Source organism: Gymnoscopelus braueri (assembly GCF_963280865.1).
Source record: "Gymnoscopelus braueri genome assembly, chromosome: 11".
NCBI lineage: Eukaryota > Metazoa > Chordata > Actinopteri > Myctophiformes > Myctophidae > Gymnoscopelus > Gymnoscopelus braueri.
In genome coordinates, this window is record NC_137613.1 from 15,136,493 (window position 1) to 15,157,716 (window position 21,224).

The 21,224-nt window shown below is 42.9% G+C and overlaps 1 protein-coding gene across 2 annotated transcripts; it reads left to right on the forward strand.

Annotated features, from left to right (window-relative positions):
* The first annotated feature begins 2,449 nt into the window (after nt 1–2,449).
* On the forward strand, nt 2,450–13,949 carry cdca7b (cell division cycle associated 7b). 2 transcript variants are annotated; one of them, XM_080442295.1, is made up of 10 exons: nt 2,450–2,537; nt 3,879–4,040; nt 4,563–4,663; nt 5,707–5,995; nt 7,420–7,482; nt 7,967–8,158; nt 10,874–11,041; nt 12,191–12,340; nt 12,597–12,733; nt 13,363–13,949. In XM_080442295.1, the coding sequence occupies exons 1-10, from the start codon at nt 2,520–2,522 to the stop codon at nt 13,382–13,384; spliced, it is 1,302 nt and encodes a 433-aa protein (XP_080298421.1). In that variant the 5' UTR covers nt 2,450–2,519; the 3' UTR covers nt 13,385–13,949. The 2 variants fall into 2 exon arrangements, with proteins under 2 accessions (XP_080298421.1, XP_080298422.1); XM_080442296.1 differs by having other exon boundaries at nt 7,970–8,158.
* The last annotated feature ends 7,275 nt before the right edge of the window (nt 13,950–21,224 follow it).

A 21,224-nucleotide genomic window follows, 5' to 3' on the forward strand; every position in this document is an offset into this window, starting at 1 on the left:
TTTAATGTGTGTCTGTCTCCATTGTAGAGAAAATAGGAAATGTATACAGTAAACTACAATAGAGTTTCTCGACTTTTCTCCCCTAGTTTTATAATCTGTGTCATTGCACTCATTACCTTCACAAACTGCACTATTGTCATCATCTGTATTATATCTACCTTTAAAACATGTAGGTTAAAAAATAAGTTTTAGCTTGTTGACCTTCACTGTCTGGTGTATCATGTGAATTCCACAGCTGCAAGATAAATTGTGTGCATGCGTGGTTGTGCATGTGCATGCACGTCTGTGTGTGTAAAGGTGTGGGTGATATGAATATGTGAACGCCACAGCTGCTAATTAATACATTACGACCAATCATATTATGCCAAATGTGCAGACACCCTCTGTAGAGCAGATATAAAAAGACAAGCTGTCTAACGTCTGCAAGATACAGACATCAACAGAGAGACAATCAAGAAGACCCCAATCCAAGCTCCACTGACAGAGAGACAACCTCAGGCTGACATCATGCGCCTGATTCCTCATCTCCTAGGCTTGCTGGGCCTGCTGGCACTAGATCCCGTGCACACCAGTCCCTTGACTGAGGTGAAGCTACAGAATGAAACCCTGGCACTAGACACCCTGCACACTGCTGCCTCGGCTGAGGTGAAGCTAGAGCGTGGATCCTGTCCAATGTTCTGGTACAGCTTCAACGGTCGCTGCTACAAGTACGTAGCTGCAGCTATGACCTGGGCCCAAGCAGAGCTGAACTGCTTGTCTCAAGATGCCAACCTGGTGTCCATCCACAGCGTTGAGGAGCACGACTTTGTCCGAAACCTGATCAAGAACTTTGACCCGACAGAGCAAGTTACCTGGATTGGCCTGAGTGACATTCATCAGGAGGGTGAATGGATGTGGTCTGATGGGTGCAAAGTGAAATTCACCCTCTGGAATGACAATCAGCCAACTGGTGGTGTAGATCTCAACTGTGTGTTTACAATCCGAGAGAAGTGGGCTGACTGGACCTGTTCTAATGGATCTAACGGTATGCATTCTGTTTGTGCATCTCGTACAGACTGTCCTTAATGACTGGATTGTCTGATTCAACAAACCCACTGACTTGTACTGGGTCTCCATAATAAATTTACTTTAAATATATTCATGTTCATGTGTTTACTGGTGCAATTTCAGTGTCTTCAGTGTACAGAACATAGGCTACAACACTCATACAGTTACATGATCTTCTGTGATTTTCTGTTCTTTAGTCATTACCTTATTGCATACTGAAAACAAACTTCCACACCCTGACATCATCTGAATTATGGTGTGTGAAGAATTTAAAAAATGGACTTGTGTAGTACTGTACATCAACAAGGATTTAGCTTGTCTACTTTTAGGCACAAAGAGAGCTCTCTCTCTCTCTGTGTGTGTGTGTGTGTGTGTGTGTGTGTGTGTGTGTGTGTGTGTGTGTGCGTGCGTGCGTGTGTGCAATCAATCAGGGTTCTATATAACTATTATTATTATTATTGTTATCTACAAAGTAACTATAGTAACTACAGTTTTCCATTAATTGTATTGGAGTAAAAGCACAACAATATTTGAGATGTAGTGGAGTATAAGTAAAAGTACAAAGTGTGCAGTACTTGAGTACGTACTTAGTTACTTTACACCACTGATTATTTATGAGTAGAGAGAGAAGAACTCATTTGTTATCTGGACTTTTGGACTACAGCACCACCACGCCCACTTGCTGTTTTCGCGCGCGAATCCTGGACGGTACCATTAAGCGCAGAGGTGGGGGGGGAGACAGAAGACATGCGTGGAACGTCATGGTTATTGTAGTTCTTTTGTAGCTTTTTTCCTCTGGCGAAAGTCATCGACATGTTTTAGTATTTCTCGGGAACACTTTTCCATGCAAAAATAATATCACGTTAAAGCTTATAGACAAGTTAGCTCTAAAAGTCCAACGCAGACCTCCCCCCTCCCCCCGCATGCAGGGACCAGTGCTCCGGTTGTTGTCAGGGTTGCCATGTCCGCTTATTATAAGCGACCATGGGCTTGTTTTTCTGTAAAGTAGCGTTTTTTTTGGCCTTGTTTGTTTCTCAAGAGTAGTTGCTTATTTGGGCATGTTTCCTAATGTTGTTTAAACCTGTATTTCGCAAACATTTTCAAGTCAAGGACCCCCCATATTAAAATGTGTATTTGTCTGCGGACCCCCCACCCCCATCAATATTTGTGTTGTTAATGTCTCAAAAATATCCCAATTTGCTTTTTTCCCCACATTTATTTTTTAATTAGCAGATCTACAAGGTATTTTAAAATAGCCACTGCATATAGGTTTAAACTAAATAAAAGTGCCCATGGCTTCTTTTGGGCTTGTTTTCACAGACTTGGTTTCTTGCTTCACTCACTAACCTGGCAACCCTAGTTGTTGTTTAAATCTACCATAATAGTAGTTCATTGATTCATCCTCAAAGCAACACAACGAGGAGGAAACAAACGGTTTCTTTGGTTCAGGATCCAAAGACAAAGCACATAAAATGACTCTAACCTCCAAGGTAAGCAGTCTGTATCTATATTTCCATCGGTGTTGTGGGCATATGGGTAGTTTAGTTTCAACAGGTAATCGTGGCGTTGTAACTTTATCACATTTAGCCGCATTTTAGTTGACCGTGTCCTTCACTTACATGTGATCTTTAAACGTGTAGTATGATGATATATTGGGATGATGGACAAACAAACAAACAACAGCTATACCCACCTACCCGTTAAACATAATTAGGATAATGCCTTTACTTTTCTCTGTTTTGCCCCGAGAGAGAGAGAGAGTTTAATGACAATGTTTCACTTCAGCAACAATGATGTGGACAATCAATATGGCTTTTGATTGATTGATTGATTGAATACTTTATTAACAGTTTGCAAATAGTACAGAGGTACGATTTTACAATGATTGTTAAAAGGATGGCACCAAAAGCCCTGGGGGCTTGTTTCCATAGTGGTCCTCCTGCCTGTGTATTCAATTCATGAAGACTATGCTGGCTTTGGTCCCCCTGTCTCAGTGCCCTAGTACCTCTGCAGTGTCTGACAGCAAGAGGATGAGGACCACTTGTCTTAGGTTAGGTTCTCAAAAATGTTCCCCAAAATTGAACCCCAAAGCCCAAATTGATATGTATTTTGCCACAGACCCCCCCCCCCCCATCTGAAAAGATGTTGTTCCTGGGACCCCCACCATAGATTTGTGTTAAACGTTTTTAAATGTATTCAAAGTTTTTCCACAAATGTTGACAAGATTTTATCAAGTGTAAAATAGGGTTTAAGTGGTTAAACTGTCCCATTTTGCTGGGGACCCCCCTGGAACCCCTTCAAAGACTCCACTTTGGAGAACCATCACAGACACACACACACACACACACACACACACACACACACACACACACACACACACACACACACACACACACACACAGTTGTGTTGCTATCAATGAATGACTTTAGAGGGCGAGCCCTTAAATGAAAGCATCGATTTAGAATTCTGAACCCAGAACCTGAATTGTGTACCTGACCCACAGATTATTAAGTCCACAACACAAGCCTCTATCTGTCAGCTAAATGATTATGAGCTTATGTCAAAACATCGACCAATTTCAACAATCTATGTCAGTGGTTCCCCAACTTTTTGTCTTTGTCGGGACTTTATTAGACTTTGTTAGATTCTTTTTTAAATGTATGAAATTCTGTTGAATGAATATTCTTTTTTTAATTTTTGAAAATCTTTTGAAAAAGGAATAATAAAAATAGTAAACGAGAAAAATAAGGTGTGTTTACCGTGACCCATATAAATGGGTCCAGTGTTTTTCCTGGGACACACTGATCTGTGTTGTCATTCTTCCCGCCAGACTCGGTCTGCTCGCAGACAGGCGCCGCTTTTCAAGTCAAAGTTCATCACCACGGAGCTGGCACGCCTGTTCAGCCAGTCGGACAGCGAGGACGAGGAGTTCGAGGGCTTCAGCGACGAGGAGGAAAAGAGCAGAGGGTTCAGCAAGAGGCTAAAGAACATGGTACACGTTCTGTCTCTGTGGCATTTTGTAGTCTAGTCTAGTGCAGTAGTTCCCCAACCTGGGGGGTCCCCAAAAGATTTTTTGGGGGTCCCCACAAATGATTAGCTTAATATGTAACATTGTTTTCTCACTCAACAGTAAACAAACCAACATACAGTATAAGTGTATACAGGGTGTCTACACATTTCTAAAGTTACAACATAAGGACTTTCAAGACCTGTTTAATGCCAAATTGTTAAATATTACATAAGAAAGAGGCAAACATTGTGAAAATAGCCGATCTACAAGCTCACAACGGCGTTGTGAGCTTGTAGTCCAGCTATTTTCACAATATTTATCTGTGGAATCGAGTCGAACTAAATGTAATGCCTACAATTCCAAGTGCTTGTCAGGGTGGGGGGATCCCCAGTTCAAATCTGATTGTTTTTGGGGGATTGCGGCCTGAACAGTTTGGGAACCCTTGGTCGAGTGGTGGAATGTCTTTATTTTTGAAATGTAATCATTATGTTTGTCCATCTCCAGAAAGCTGAGTCGGAGGAGGACAGTGACGTGGACATAGGCTTCTACTCTGATGGAGAAGAGGACGACCCCCCGCCCAGGAGGAGTCTGTGTGTGGCCATGAGGTGTGTGTGTGTGTGTGTGTGTGTGTGTGTGTGGGGAGGAGTAATTCTAGTCTAGCTATTCAAAATCAAGGTTCAAGATGTTTGCTATAGATAAGGAAAGCAAAATGTGGAATATTTTTCAAACATTTTAACAACACAAATCTGGTACAGGGGTCCCTGGCACAAATTATAATTTCAGATTAGGGGGGGTCCGTGATGGGCACACATTAATTTGGGGGTCCTTGACATGAAAATGTTTGAGAACCACTGGTTTAAACAATAATCAAAAAATTGGGAAGCAAGCCCAGATGAGCAACTACACTTAAAGGGCAAGACCACTTTGGTAGAGGTTTGGGTTGTGTAGTTACCTTGCCATGATGTAACTCCAAAGGTGGGCAAGAAATACAAAATAATTGCTCCATTGATTAGAAATTGATAATTCAAAATATGCTCCTCATTGACTTACATTGTATGGTAAAACTGCTCTCAAAGTCACTCTTTTAGCACAAAAACGAACGCAAACAAAGTTGATTCAGACAATATAGAACATCACCAAACCCAGTACTGTTTTTTTTTTAAATAAAAATGTCAACTTCCTGTTGATTTTGCCATTTTTAATAAGTAGAAAACCCGGACTGGATCGGCGGATCCGGATCCAGATCTTCAAATAGTAAAATCAACAGGAAGTTGACATTTTTATTAAAAAAACAAACAGTACTGGGTTTGGTGATGCTCTATATTATCTGAATCAGCTATGTTTGGGTTCATTTATGTGCTAAAAGAGTGACTTTGAGAGCTGTTTTACCGTACAATGTAAGTCAATGAGGAGCATATTTTGAATTATCAATTTCTAATCAATGGAGCAATTATTTTTGATTTCTTGCCCACCTTTGGAGTTACACCATGGCAAGGTAACTACACAACCCAAACCTCTACTAAAGTGGTCTTACCCTTTAAGAAACAAGCCCCCAAAAAAATCTGCAACCCGCAACTACCAATACAAGCCCAAAGTCGCTTATAATGAGCAGACCCACCTGGCAACACTGCTGTCCGTGTCTCCGCAGGTTCCCCACCAAAAGGCTGTCCACCCCGACGCAGGTGGTCCCCCAGAAGAGGGTGAAGAAGGCTGCCGTTGCCCGAGCCCCACCTCCTCCCTCCAGGAGATCCAGCAGGAGGCTGCTGAAACAGGAGGAGGAGGAGAAGACAGAGGAGGAGGAGACAGAGGGGAAGGGGGAGAGGCGGAAACCGGAGCTTCTGTCACAGATCCTGAAGAAGGAGGAGAGGCAGCAGGAGGAGGTTCTGTCACAGAGCCTGAAGAAGCGAGACCAGAACATCCAGGAGAACAAAGCCATGGTGAGACGTTTGTGTGATGATGTACACTCTCAATGTAATGACCTGGAAGGGAGGTTTCGTCTTGAATGATGTAACAGCCGTTGTTTGTTAATGTTTTTGAACTTTTATTCACCAAGGTGGCATTACATTGATTTAAATATAAGTCAAGACATTACTAACGTTGTGAATGGCTTTTACTGCTGGAAATGACTTGACTAACCATGAATTATTCGCATGAAACTGCAAAGCCCCCTTTTCAACAGCCATCACTTTAGTGACCGTCCGACTAATGCTAAACTCTTTTTGGCGGCTTCCTCAAATGGTACACGTCAAACACCAGTGTCATCTGATCTGCATGACACCGGGATGCAGGCCAGTCCATCAAAGACGGTATTCCGGCGTCCTTTTCCTTGACCAAATGAGTGTTTCATAGCTTAGGAGTAAGTACTATGCTTCAGAGCAGACATATTCTGCCTCTAAGGCCAGCATTCAAGAGTCAGCTTGTCACTTGTGCAGATGATATTGCTATTGGTGGGTACTCTTTAAGGAAGTTGCCAACTTAGTACCTGTAGACTAGAGTGTAGAAGGACCTGTTGGAGTTTCTCAAACTACAGACTCTGTCTGATGTACTTAACCTCTTGAGCAGTTGTTTATCTGGGCCTTCCGCTTCTTTTCCCATCCTGGTTACATCCAGTTTGCGCTTTACTCTCAAGACAGTAGTGGACACCTTTTTGTATGAAATCTTCAATATCTTGGCTATCTGACACGTTGAAATAACGTTCATTTTGTAAAAACGACAGTAAACCGACGTGTTTTGGCCACTTTTGAAACCAGAACTGAACTTCATGTCCATAACTTGCAACTAAGGAAAGAAAAGCAGCATATTCTGTTTTATTGAACAGAATATCGTGTTTCAGGTTTGCTAACACAATTTCAAATGTTAAACATGATTAATTAAGGAGGATTGCTGTGGTCCTCTATATGTCACTGTGGGGAGTGGTTGAACCTGTAGTTTGACTGGATGGATGGTAGTTGAACCTGTGGTTTGACTGGGCATAGTTTAGCAATATTTGTATTGCCCAGTCTACAACTCTATCAGTTTTTAATAAGGTAGATCCAACAAATGAATTTGTGTGGTTGGATGACTCGGCGAAACTGTAAAGTTTTTTCATTTGCTTCATTTCTTGAAAAGGCCTGGTCAATGAGGAGGAGGGCTACATAGTAAAAGGGCATGGTCTCATTTGTACATGTATGTATTGTACTGTATATGCATGTTTATCTATGTATGTATGTATGTATGAATGAGGCCGGATGTAATACCAACAGGACGGATTGTTAATGTCAGTTGTTTTCTTGTGGCATGACACGGAAATAAAAATGTCATTCATTCATAGTTGAACCTGTAGTTTGACTGTGGTCCTCTCCCCTGTGTTTCTGTCTTCCAGTTGGCCAAGCTATTCTCTGAGCTGAGCACCATGGCTAAGCTGACTCCCTTAACCACACCTCAGGTAAGTGTGATAACATGTACAACGTGTACTTGATTTCAAATCCTACTTCGAAAAAGGGTTCATTGCATACAAGGAGGCTACTATTTACTTAGTTCATCTTTTAAAAACTATAAATATGTCAACAATGTATGTATAATACATTGTTGCCATATTTATACTTTTTTGTGAATAAGAAATTAAAAATGAAATAAATAACTGTGTGTGCAGCCATATGTGCAATTAACCTTTCTCTTGTATTTATGATTTGATTCTGGAATCTGCTTTCATTGGAAAGAACACTTTTGTGCACAGCATTCCTACATTTCTTTAGGTTTTACTGTATATTTGTCTCTGTGGTGTCCTGTTGTGTCCCCTGTTTTGTGTTTGTGTCTCTTGCTGCAGTACAGCCTGTTATTAGCTTGTAAATCTGTTCAGTGAGCGACAGCGTTGTGCGATGGAATATTATAAAATATGCGTTATCACAAACAAAAAAAATCTTCCACAGAAGAAGAAGCAAACGACAGAGAAATCATCACCGCGGAAGCGGAGGTTCGAGCCGGAGGCGGGGTCGGAGAGGAGGAACCCGTCCCGCAAGGCCCGTCCGCCAGAGAACTTTGGCGTGGAGGAGAAGAGCGTGTCCCCCAGCCGGGGTGGGCGAGGAGGGCCCAGGACCGTAGACATCAGGAGACTGGTGGAGGTACAGCAGAGGAGAGACACTGTGTTGAGCCATTCTCATGCACATGTGAATGGCTTTGCACATGTGAAATACTACTTAATTCTGGCATTAGGAATGTACTGCAGTTTAAACAGTTTACAGTTCAGGCATTTAGCAGACGCTCTTAATCCAGAGCGATTTACAGTAAGCAAGGGCACAAGATAAATATATCATAATACACATAATACATCAAATGCATGAAAATAGTAATCTAATAATAAGGTAATGCATAAGTAATCTACATAAACACAGCAAGTGTTTCGAGAAACTGGTGAGGGAATACATCAGCTCCACGCTACCTGCCTCGCTGGATCCGTGGCAGTATGCATACCGCAAAAACAGATCCACCGACGACGCTATTGCCATGGCTCTCCACACCGTCCTCTCGCACATGGACAACAAGCTGCTGAAGGACAAATATGTACGTATGCTGTTCGTGGACTACAGCTCAGCATTCAACACCATTGTCCCAGCAATACTTGACAAAAAGCTCAGACACCTAGGGCTACACCCAAGCATGTGCGACTGGATACAGGACTTCTTGTCCAACCGACATCAGGTGGTGAGAATGGGCAGCATCACATCCGACCCCCTGACCCTCAACACCGGAGCACCCCAGGGATGCGTGCTGAGCCCTCTCCTCTACTCCCTGTACACGTATGACTGCATAGCCACACATGTCTCCAACACCATCATAAAGTACGCGGACGACACGACAGTGATAGGCCGAATCGTCAACAACGACGAGTCTGACTACAGAGAGGAGATCAAATCACTGGCACACTGGTGCCGTGAGAACAACCTCTCTCTTAACGTCGACAAGACCAAAGAACTGATCGTGGACTTCAGGAGGCCGCGGAGAGACCATGCGCCCATCCTCATCGACGGTGCTGCAGTGGAAAGGGTCAGCGAGTTCAAGTTCCTCGGAGTACACATCGAGGAGGACCTCAAATGGGAGACGCACTCCACACACGTGAGGAAAAAGGCTCAGCAGCGACTGTACTGGCTCCGCCGCCTGAAGAAGCTCGGAGTAGGACGTCGCATCCTCAGGCTGTACTACAACAGTTCTGTCGAAGGCATCCTAACAGGCTGTGTCACGGCCTGGTACGGGAACTGCACTGCCCGAGAAAAGGTCAGCCTACAACGAGTAGTGCGATCGGCAGAGCGGATAATGGGAATCGAGCTCCCAGCGCTCCAGGAACTGTACAAAAAGCGGTGCGTGGTCAAAGCCAAGCGCATCATCAAGGACAAGCACCACCCAAGTCATAGACTGTTCAACCCCCTACAACGACCGCGACCGGGCAAGGGGCTCTACCGCAGTATCAAGAGTTCCACCACCAGATTTTGGTGTAGTTTCAATCCAGCCGCTGTCAGAATGCTGAATGGGGCATAAGCCTGGATGAGTTCAGCAGCCTGACAGCAGGCGGCGCAGACTTTTCTGGCTCTTCCTGAACACACCTGTGGATTATACCAGGGACAATGACTTGGACTTTAGCCCCCCCCTCGGACACACCTGTGGACTACACCAGGTACAAATGACTTTTTGTTGCACTCCCTCATGGAGCTACATGCGGATTATACTAGGGTCAGTCCACTCTAGGTGGACACGCACTGACCTTTTGCACCTTAATCCCTTGTATAACGCACTGACTTTTTTTGGGTCTTTTTATTGTGCTCCTTAAGCACCTTAACGTCCTTGTCTATCATGCACAGTATAAGTATAACATGCACAGTACAATACATTGCTGCTATGCTCAGGCACCTTAGTTTAGTTTTTTTAGTTTTATTTATTATCTCAGGTAATTTGTAAATATGTAGATAACTTGTCTGGCCTTCTGTTGCTCTCTTGTTTTTGATCTCCTTCCCACCTGCCCCCCACCCTCTTCTTCTCCCCCCCCCCTCTTCTTTCTATGGAAACTAACGTTGCGATGGGAACGATGTACAAAAAAGAATTTCACCCACTTTTTTACCTTGTAAACCTGTGATGTGACAATAAAACTGATTCTGATTCTGATTCATAACCTACATTGAAACTATACACACTATAGGATGCCAGGCCAACAATGAATGACAAAACATTTTGGCCTTTGCATAATCCTGCAAGGTCGTCAAGGCTAGGGCAAGTGCTACAGGCTGCACTGTATGTTACTGTATGTTAGTAGATGTTCCGGTGTGATATTGGGCTTCGGTCAGACTGCAGGCAAATCCGATTTTGTCAATCAAATGTGATCTTTAGGACTGACTCGCCACACTGTTATTTGCGAAGTGATAATGGCACATCTACAAGATCATTGCCTGTTTCGATGTGACTTGTTTTGAGCTTGTAGGTCTGCTATGGTGAGAAATTAGATTTAAATCACATTTCAAACCACTTAAAGAATGTGGTTCAAATCTGATTCGCAAAATCAGTTTCCATGCGTTTAGTTTTCTTTTTTTTGGGGTGCTCGGGCTACCAGGCTGAACATAGCCATAATGCAGTTCTAATAAGTAAATAATTATAAGCATCTTTTGCACTATTATGCACTATATACTCAATTCAATAGCCATAGCCAATCTATAAATTCACAACGCGTGGCATTGCGATGCATTGTGAGCTTTCAGGTTTAGATATTTTTTGGCATGGCCAATATAGGTATGTCAGGATCAAAGTGGTTAACGTCATCATCCATTGTGCCTGGTGTCCTTGCGTCGGGACAGGTGGATGAGGACTGCATGGACGGCGGGCGTAAGAAGAGGAAGAGCTGCGTGAGGACGAGCCACTCACGCCGGTCCCAGTACGTGGTGAAGTCCGTGGACGACATCACCAAGGAGGACCTGGCCAACATCGCCTACCGCGCCAAGGACAAGATCTGGGACAAGGAGAATGTGAGTAACACGCTCTCTCTCTGACCCTCCATCCTGCTCTTTACTTTGACAGTAGTGTCTAATCTGTCTATCGGTACAGTCCTCATTGGAGGATTCATTGCCTACTAGTGGCTGAGCAAGTTAGTTAGTGCATGAACCATGTGCTCCTTGTGACCGAGTTAGACTCCGACCCCGTCTCCTCTCTCTAGTAGAGATCTCAAATTCTGCCGGAACTCGACCCGACGTGTTAGGTCCGGGGCCGAAAATGTATGGTAATTAGTCGTGTGAAAAAGCCGTATTACCCCCAAAAAAAGAAACTGCCCCTAGCGGCCAAACGGTAAGGCCGAGGGAAATGGCAGTGGATGCGTTGGATGCAGCTCAAAGTGAACGTTACTCAGGTATCTAGTCGTCGCTGTCCGACCTTCCTATCCCGTAAAACTGCGAAAATGGCCAAAACTCAAACATTGAAAATCGGCGAAAGTGGTCCTAGTCCAATCTGCTCAGTTCGAATATTGTTGGATGCGTGACTTTGAGGGCATTAACCATAAAATAACGAATTCTCGGGTTGTTCGGGCCGGCCCAGTAAGGGCCCAGCCTTAATTTTCAGGCCTGTTGAAAACTCTACTCTCTAGCCATGGTTTCCTGTCTCTCTACAACTTCAACTTTATTGTCACTTCACAAGTTTACAGATGTAAAAGAGATTACGTGTAAAGAGTGCATGGAATTCGATGTGCAATACCACACTCTCCTATCTGAGGAATAAAGCATTAAAATGTCGAAAAAATAATTTAATAATTTAAAAAAATATTGGATTAAACTGAAGCTGAAATCCTAATAACTTATTTGAATGAATAAAACTATCTATCTAGTGTATGTTAACCACTTAAACCCTATACATGCTATTAAGACATAACCAAAACTGGGATGCTTGGGTTCAAGTGGTTAATACAATATAACTAATACATCTGCAGTGGTTGGAGGTGGTCTCCCTATTCTTCCACTGGGAGGACACCTACTGGTTGACAAGTAGTACTGCCGGAAGCTCAAAGAGCAAGATCTCCCCAGGCGACGCAGGCGTTCTGTCTTAGCTCAGTGGTAGAAAATGTAACCCCGGGTCAGACATAAATGTCACTGATGTCACTTTAACACTGAGGTGTGTGTGTGTTGCAGGGCAGCTCATGCCACCAGTGCCGACAGAAGACGCTGGACACCAAGACGGTGTGCCGCAGTGGGGTCTGCTCAGCGGGCAAAGGTCAATTCTGTGGGCCGTGCCTGAAGAACCGCTACGGAGAGGACGTGGGCACTGTGCTGCTCGACCCGGTCAGTAGCTACACTAGGGTGGCCACCAGCAGTTTTGAATAATTTTGCATTTTTCTCTTCTGGGGGTCCCTGGCACAAAGTATTTTCATATGGGGGTCCGCGGCCTAATATATATCATTTTTGGGGTCCTTGGCATGAAAAAGTTTGAGAACTACTGCTTTAGAAGGCATTTGTAGAATCGGCCTCAGTTCTTATAATGGGTTAAAGCAATGGATGTGTCGGTCATTCATTTGTACCGTGTCTCCGTGCGTTGCAGACATGGTCGTGTCCCATCTGCCGGGGCGTGTGCAACTGCAGCCTGTGTCGCAAGAAGGAGGGCCGCTGTGCCACGGGCATCCTGGTGGGCCTGGCGCGCTTCAACGGACACGACAACGTCCAAGAGTATCTGGAGAGGTACGTACTGGACACGCCCGCTCGGTGGAGGAAGGAACCTTTACTAAGTACAAGGTTACAGTTCAGAATTGGGTGGGTGGGTGGGGGGGGGGGCAGTGGTCAAGTGGGTGGAGACGAGCGAGGGGGACTGGGGGTTATTCTAGAGGTTACAAAGTTGTAAGGTTGTTGGCGTAACTTCAGTCTTATCTATTCTGCAATGACTTGTTTACCTTGTCTCATACTAGCGTCCGTCAAAGGCTACAAAACCGTCCAAGCATAGTCTATTGAAGTGTAGCCTCGGAAACCCATGTCTTTTCTTTTTTGTTACAAAGAATTGAAGTGTAGCTCAGGCCGCACACTGCATAAATGAAAAGGCTAGGTTTACACAGCATTTATGGACTCAATTGTCTTGTAGGTTTTGTAGCATGTCGCCTCATTTCACTGGTTTTCACTGAAAATGACTTCTAGCCGGTCACTTGGTCGCTGCCAGTGTGAACACAGCATCAGACCTCAGACGAGATTAACGACACTAACTAGTACTTTCTGACATGATTTATTTTTATTTTTTTTATTTCTATACTTTGCACTTTTGGTTCTCGTGCTGTCATGTTGAAAGCACTAATGCCGGTGTTGTTGTTTGTCCATTACAGGATCCAGAAGGAGCTGTCGTAGACGGAAAAGGACGAAGGGGACAGAGCAGAGTGTTTTGTAATAGTGCTTCCAGTACTAGACGGACGCTCTTGCGCATAAAGACCGATTTTATTCTTAGTTGCATGCCAGTGTCGTGCCCCGAAAATAGCAGATCTGCAAGCACAAGATCTACAAGCAGATCTAAAAGTTCACAATTCCATTGTGAGCTTATAGGTCTGCTATTTTCGGCATGCGACCCTGGCACACAACTAACTATAAAACTGTGTTTTTACTCTACCTGACTGACTGATGTATAGTACTTTACCACTTGTTTTAATGCACAAAACGTTAGCTTTTTAGACAAATCATTCTTCTCCTAACTAGCCCATTAAGACCAGGAAAGCATCTGTGTCATTTTAGATGTTATCTATCTATATATAGTAACATAAGTTTCTCAGAAAACTCTTTAAGGAGTAGTTCACCCAAACAATTACTTATTTTCTATTAATCACGCACCCCATGAAGCATTGAATTCATGGAGATTTTTTTTAGTTTTTGTCGCATTCCTAAGCCAATAATGTGTTGATCGACGGAAAGATGCTAATGTATGCGGTAGACTCTTTGAGTCTCCTAACTCTTACCTAGGAGACTCTTTGAGCCTCTTACCGGAGAGACCGCCGGTCATCAAATTATTGGCTTAGGAATGTGACAAAAACAAAAGAGTCTCCATGAATTCAAGACCTCATGGGGGTGTGTAACTGATAGAAAATAAGTAATTGTTTTGGGTGAACTACTCCTTTAAGATTTAGAAGACATTTCGTTGCTGTCGGGTAGAAACCTCTTATCTCCATATTCTAATTTTTTATTGTAAATGAATGCCCTCATTCTACAGTATCAAAAGTAGCAGAGCCACAAGCTCGAAACGTGGCGCGACACGTTTTGAGCTTGTCGATGTGCTACTTTTGCTGTTTTTGATTTTGAATCCTGAAAAGTAACAATTTTGGACATATGAGGTTTCCACTCGACGCAGATGAATTGTAGAATGGGCTAGAGGAGCAAACCGTAAAGAATGAGCAAGCTTTTTTTTGTTTGTTTGTTTGTTTTGTTATGGTTTCTTATGTTTGCCAATGTAATTGGCTGTGGTGATGGTGACACCGATACTGTAAATGGTAAATCTTTTCATTCTGGTTTTAGTTGCATACAGAGCAGGGATTCTGTTTGGGTGTTTTACTCTGCAACCAGTGCTTGCAATTTTAGGTTGGAATTTTTTTTCCCGCCCTCCTCCAACTTTGAGCATTTTGTACTGTAACCACTAGAACCTCTGGAAGTTGAACATATTTGGATGCACGCTAAGCCTGTTTTTATACTGTGGTTCACGTTTGAAAACATTCACCGTGTTGTTGTCATGTCCAATGTGGAGGTTTTAATAAATCATGACACTTTGTTAATCATTTGCCTCAGATATTTGTTTTTTCTTTTACTTTGAATTTTTATCACCCAGTGTCGATTGCCTATGTAATCCTGGGCGCTACTCTCTCCCTCTGCCAGCCTAGGGAGAGCCCAGAACTGAGCTCATGCCTCCTTCAATGCATGAGGAGCTAGCAAGCCGCTTATCACCTGACAGGGGGGGAGTTTCCCCGGTTGGACGTAGCGCGTTATTCCAACCAGTTCCTTCCCCCTCCATCAGGCGCCCCTGCTGACCAGAGGGAGGCAGTATAGAGAACAGGATTACTGCATGTTTTTTTGTGAGGGTACCTACCCTAGGGGGGTACGGGGAGAACATGCAAACTCCACACAGAGTTGTTTTTTTCTGTTGCGTGTACATTTCTTTCCCCCCAAGGGTTCCTCAACTTGTGAGGCCGCGTTCCCCCCCAAAAATAATGATATTTGAACTAGGAACCCCCGACCCTGACAAGCACTTCGGCCAAGTTGGTATTGAAAAGGTCTTAAAAGGCATTCAATAAGTAACTAAGTAACTTCAGAAATGGGCAGATACTCTGTATATACTTACTGTATACTGTATGTTGGTTTTGTTTACTGTTTAGTGAGAAAACAATGTTGCATATAAAGCTAATCATCTGGAGACCCCCTAAAATAATTTGGGTACCTCCCTGGGGGTCCTGACCCCCAGTTTGGGAACCACTGGTCTAGTCAACACCCCCCCCCCCCCTAAGATATTCAGTAATTAGTCATCTGCTCCTGCATTAACACTGGAAACTGATGTTAAAGGTACGGTAAATGATTTTTTTGTTTGTTAACATGACTGTTAAATGCCTATATTCTGATAGTAATCATTGCCATAGCATGTTTGTTCAGTGATAGGAGTCTCCCCGTCTCTTCAGCTCTTAATTGAAAATAAAGTACATTTTCAGGTCAGGATACTGATTTTATCCAATCAGGATGGAGAACTAAACAGGATAAACAAGTGAAATTGGAAGTGTTGACACAAAATGACTCAACAAATTTGAACTGGATCAAAGGGTACTCTTTCCTGATTGGCAGAAATTGGCTTTTGTATTTACTAAAGAGCTGGAGAGACTGGGAGACTCCTGTTACTGAACAAACGCTCTATAGCAATACTATAGAGTACGAGCACAATATGAGCGTTAACTTCTTTGGATTTTTTTTTTTGTTTTAACCAAGAGAATATCACTTCTACTCTGCCTTTAACAGCCTCCACACAGAAAGGTCTCCACACAGCAGAACATGCAGCCTGGAGACATGCAGGCTGTAATGCCTCTTCTGGCCACAAGGGAGTGCTCTTACGCTGCACTGAACACCAGAGGCTGTAACTTGGCCCATGCTGGGGTAAGTTATGTCAAGACCGTTTAAGGCAAAGCAACAGACACATGGGGCCCTGAACGATGGCATTGGCACTGATTTGTGTTGTTCAATAGTAGACTTCCAGTGTCCTATATCATTATCATGGGGTCCAGAATCCTGTCTCCTGGGGTAAGTCACAAGAGCAGGGTTCCAAGTTATAATCTGAGCTTTGTGGGGGGTCTCAAAAATAACTAACTGTAGAGGATGGAGATGAATAAATAATAGGCTGTGCTTTTTGTGTGTGTGCGAGAGAGAGACTGCTGCTCATTATTTGGACACACACACACACACACACACACACACACACACACACACACACACACACACACACACACACACACACACCACAGCAGCCCAATACTTGCAAAAACTGTCAAGTTAATTGCAACAATTACTCAAAACTGCCTGCAATATAGTAACACAATTCCAGTAGGCTTAAATACCCGGACCCAGATCCAGTATGAAGTGAATGACTAGTGACTCTACACACAGAAAACAAAGCTATGGTGCATTGAGTGTTTCTTTTGGCCTATGTATGTAGTTAACATGAATAATAGTCATTCCATTGAAAAATGCACTATTTATGATTTAAAATGTGTTTGTAATGTATCAGCGAGCCTCACAGATGTCATGGGAGCTCCGCTGACCTGAACCCTGCACAATAACATCGAGATGCGAGTGTGCAGACTAGCCGGTACCGACTCAGGTCTCCTGGATCGTCCATTAAGGACAAACCGAATCTTGACCATCAGGTCAAAATGCGTGTGAGATCCTGTGTCTAGGTGAGACACACATGCCCTTTGACACGATCTAAATGTCTCAATAGAAGAGCAGGGAGACAAAATACAACCACCCCAAATGTATAAGTTATATTGTATTAACATACTCTACCATAGAGATTGGACAACATTACATTTTATTCATTAAAAAGAGTTACACAGTGCCGCTTAAAATGAACGCTCAGGATTCTTTTTGACTGCGTATAGACCTGTGAAACTGGCGCCCTCGTGGCCGTGCTGCAGGTAGCCGTGCAGCCTGGACCACCAGGTCCATGCTTGCTTGCTTTGCTGACCTGGCCGGGCTGATGGCCTGAAGACCCCTTAATGACCAGGTGCTTGACCCCAGAGGCCAGGGGTCACGCTGGGATCTGGGTTCATACAGAGGTTGCTGCTGGACCTTCGAGAGGTGTTATTGTCGAGGAATGTGTGTGTGTGTGTGTGTGTGTGTGTCTCTCTGTGTGTGTGTGTGTGTGTGTGTGTGTGTGAGAGAGAGAGGTACATGACAAACATCAAACAAGCTGCCAAACAGGTGATTTGTCGTCCTCACAGGTGAGTCTTTCATCTTCTCCCCTGACTTGACAGTTTACCTGTCCCACTGTGTCCCAGGCCTGTGACCTGTCGTGTGTTTAAGCAGTTTCACTCACAGCAAACACGCTGAGGAGATTCAAAGGCGTTTATACAGACGAGGTTAAGTGATGTGTTTTTGTTTAACCCCTCAAGACCTGAAGGCGATTCTACGAAATTGCCCTCTAAATCAGTAGTTCTCCAACTGTTTTGTGCCGCAGACACCCAAATTGATATGTATTTGGCAGCGGACCCCCCCCCCCCCATCTGTAAATATTTTGTGCCAAGGTTAAAGCTCTTGTAATCATTGCTATAGAATCAGGAGGGAGAACCCCACTAAGATCAGCTTCAGTTTGATGGTGTTCAGTTCCAATTCTGTCTGTTGTTGTTTCATCACTTCCGTTTCACTTTATTATACAGTTTGTTCAGTAACAGGGCTCTCCATGTCTCTCCAGCTTTTGAAATACTGTACATCTAATAATATGATTATTTAAAGATATTTGATCCAATCAGGAGAGAGAACTCATACAGGATAAAACACTCTATGTAGCAAGGATTACTATCAATATAGAGCTATTTAACACTTATTTTGTAAATCTATTACGCTGAAGGCGTATTTAACTTTTAAAACACTTTTGGGGTAATTTTAACTTCTACTCTGGCTTTTGTGTGCACCCTGTGGTTTTTAAATTGCTCAATTCAATATTTTGATATTAATTTGACCAGACACCCCTCTCCTATAGCCTATATACTGTAAGCCCATTACACACACACACACACACACACACACACACACACACACACACACACACACACACACACACACACACACACACACACACACACAGTATATATTCAGTATATTGTCTCTGTTGGGTGGACACCTCATATGTCCAAAACATTTACTTTTAAGGATTCAAATTCAAAAATAGCAAAAGCTTTGCTATGATCTACAAGCTCAAAAAGCTTGCAGATCTGCTACTTTGTGTGACGCTATAGTATGATCAAGTAGGGCGTTAATTTACGAAAAAACAAAAAATATGGAGTCATTTTTACGTCAGAAATGATCAGAAATGCAAAGCGTTCAGAAGAGTAATACCATTAAGAGTTCACGGTTCCTTTTTGTTCTCCTCCACACGTCTAGGTGTACTGAGAGGTTGCCTCAGGGCCACACTGAGTGGATTTAGAGCTGAATGTTTTTGATGCCTCTTCAAAGGAGCGACGCGTGTGTGAAGGTATGTTTGCATTTTGCAAGACTTTGAAGGCATTGTAACACACCATACATACACTGACTGACCCCGTGACCTAGGCCACGAATGTGCTTCTGAAGCTTCCAATATCCCTCGTTTTGAAACCTCTACAGCCAGTGGTTCCCAAACCTTTTAACTCAAGACCCAAAAGAGAAATTAGACATTTAGTTTGCTCAGGACCCAAACTAGTGAAAATAGCAGATCTACAAGCTCACAACGTTGCGAGCTTGTAGTATATTTTCTGCTATTTTCTGCTATTTTCACTATTTTTTAAACTTTTTGTTTATTTATTTGTATTATTATATGAAATTATTAGATTTCTTTCATTTTATTTATGAAATACTTTCGAGAAACGTTGGAATTGTTTTCAATTGATGAAAAGTTGTGATTTTTCTGTAGGAAACAGAAAAAAGGAGATATTCACTCGCGACCCATACGAATTGGTCCGCAATCCAAAGATGGGTCCCGACCCGCTGTTTGAGAAACGGTGCTGTACAGTGTCAAATGTCAGGCTTTTGTGTTATTATTCTTCCGATAATCAATAGAATGCATATTTAATGTCTTTCCATGGTCCCATCAAAACATCTCATCCACTGACGTCGGTGGTACTGTGGCCATCAACTCCATACAGAGCAATAGCACAAGAGAGCAAATAGTTCAAAAATACATTAAATCAATAAATACTAGGACGTCAGGAGGCAAGTTGATAACAGTTTTAATCACTTTATTGTCAAGTGTTATGCAGGCAAATCATCTTTTCCATTTTTAAGTGTTTTATTTTTTTCCTCATTGACATAATACATTTGTACAAACCGTTTTTTTAAAAATATCAATAAACTGGAGCCTTTGAGGCTAACCTGGCAAAAAACCATTATCAAATGTCATGGAGACCAACAAACATCTTAGAAAAAGATTTACAAATGAGATGTCACTAGAAAATATCAAAGAAAAGAAAGGTCGGTTGTCACCACAAAATATTACCAAAAAACATCTAAATTCATTTGGTATCAACCATTTTTCATCTTGTGAACAATAATCTTCTTTTTTTTTTGTATTTATTTTCAAGCTTTCTTCTTCTTCTTGTTACTTTTATTTTTTCTGAAACACATTATGGCGCAAAGAGAAGAAGAAAATAAACGGCGGTGGTCAGACGTAGAAAAAAAGAAAACAAGCACCAGGGTTCCCACACATTTTTAACGATGAATTTTCCAAACTGTTCCGTAACTTTTCCAAAGTATTTCACCCCATTTCCAGGCCTGTAGCAATCATACGGTGCAATAATGAGGCTCTTAAACCAGTGTGCTACCAATGCACCAAGACAGACTGAAAGACAGAGCGAAGGTGTCACGTGACAAACAGATCTACAAGCTAACAACGTATCACGTAGCACTGTATTTTACCATGTTACATCTTTCACATAATGTTAGACAAAAACAAAGTATTTCATTGCCGTCTCCATATTTTAGGTTTTTGTGTTTTTTCGTAAATTAACCCCTACTTGATCAGACCACAGCGTCACACAAAAGCATCAAAAGTAGCAGATCCTCAAGCTCGAGCTCGTAGATTTGCTACTTTCGCTACTTTTGAATTTGAATCCTGAAAAGTAACAGTTTTGAGACATAATGAGGCCTGGAAAACGTTTTTTTTTTCTCATTTCAAAAATATTTCCAGGAATTTCATGACGATGGGAACCCTGAAGCACGGAAAGTTAAAAAGAAGGAAAAAAAACGCAGCAACTACGGCAAAAAGAACACATGCTGTACACAACCTCGGAATCAATGCGCACGAATACAACTCCAGCAAAAAGGCGAAATATTAACAAATCAGGGATAAATAATAAATTAGCTGTACGCAGACTGTGTGCCCTGTGCGATAACAACGTACTCGGGAGGGTACAATCAAATAAAATGAAACTTTAATAAAATATTATGCACTGAACTAACACGGAGCAACACCACCAGAACACGTCATAACATTGACATAGCTAAACGCCCCCCCCCCCCCCCCCCATGCTCATCCCCCTTTCTCTCTCTCTCTGTTTGTTCCCCATTCCAGCTCTCGTTGCTATGGCCTGCCCTCCAGAGTCGCCCCCCTGACACCATAGGACAGTGGCTCTCAAACCTTTTCATGTCAAGGACCCCCCAAATCGATATGTATTTGGCCGAGGACCCCCATCTGAAAAGTTTAGTGCCATGGACCCCCCAGGAGAGAAGACTCGTATATATGTTTTTAATTTGAGATGTTTTTTTGAAATATACAAGATTGTAGAGCTTGTAGATCTGCTGTTTTTGAATAGCCAACATAAAAATGGATAAAGTGGTTCAAATGATTGTGACGCTAACTACGTTTGTGGGGACCCCCTGGAACCAACCCCTCCCCCCCACACTCTGAGAACCACTGCCATAGGAGAAGGCTGAGCCCAAGCGTGTAGCGTATCGAAAATAGCCGATCTACAAGCTCACAATG

Excerpts from the sequence above, each read along its gene's own strand:
- cdca7b (XM_080442295.1), top strand. Across the intron at positions 4,041-4,562 it reads GCAAGAGGCTAAAGAACATG|AAAGCTGAGTCGGAGGAGGA; the intron begins GTACACGTTCTG and ends GTCCATCTCCAG. Across the intron at positions 4,664-5,706 it reads AGTCTGTGTGTGGCCATGAG|GTTCCCCACCAAAAGGCTGT; the intron begins GTGTGTGTGTGT and ends GTGTCTCCGCAG.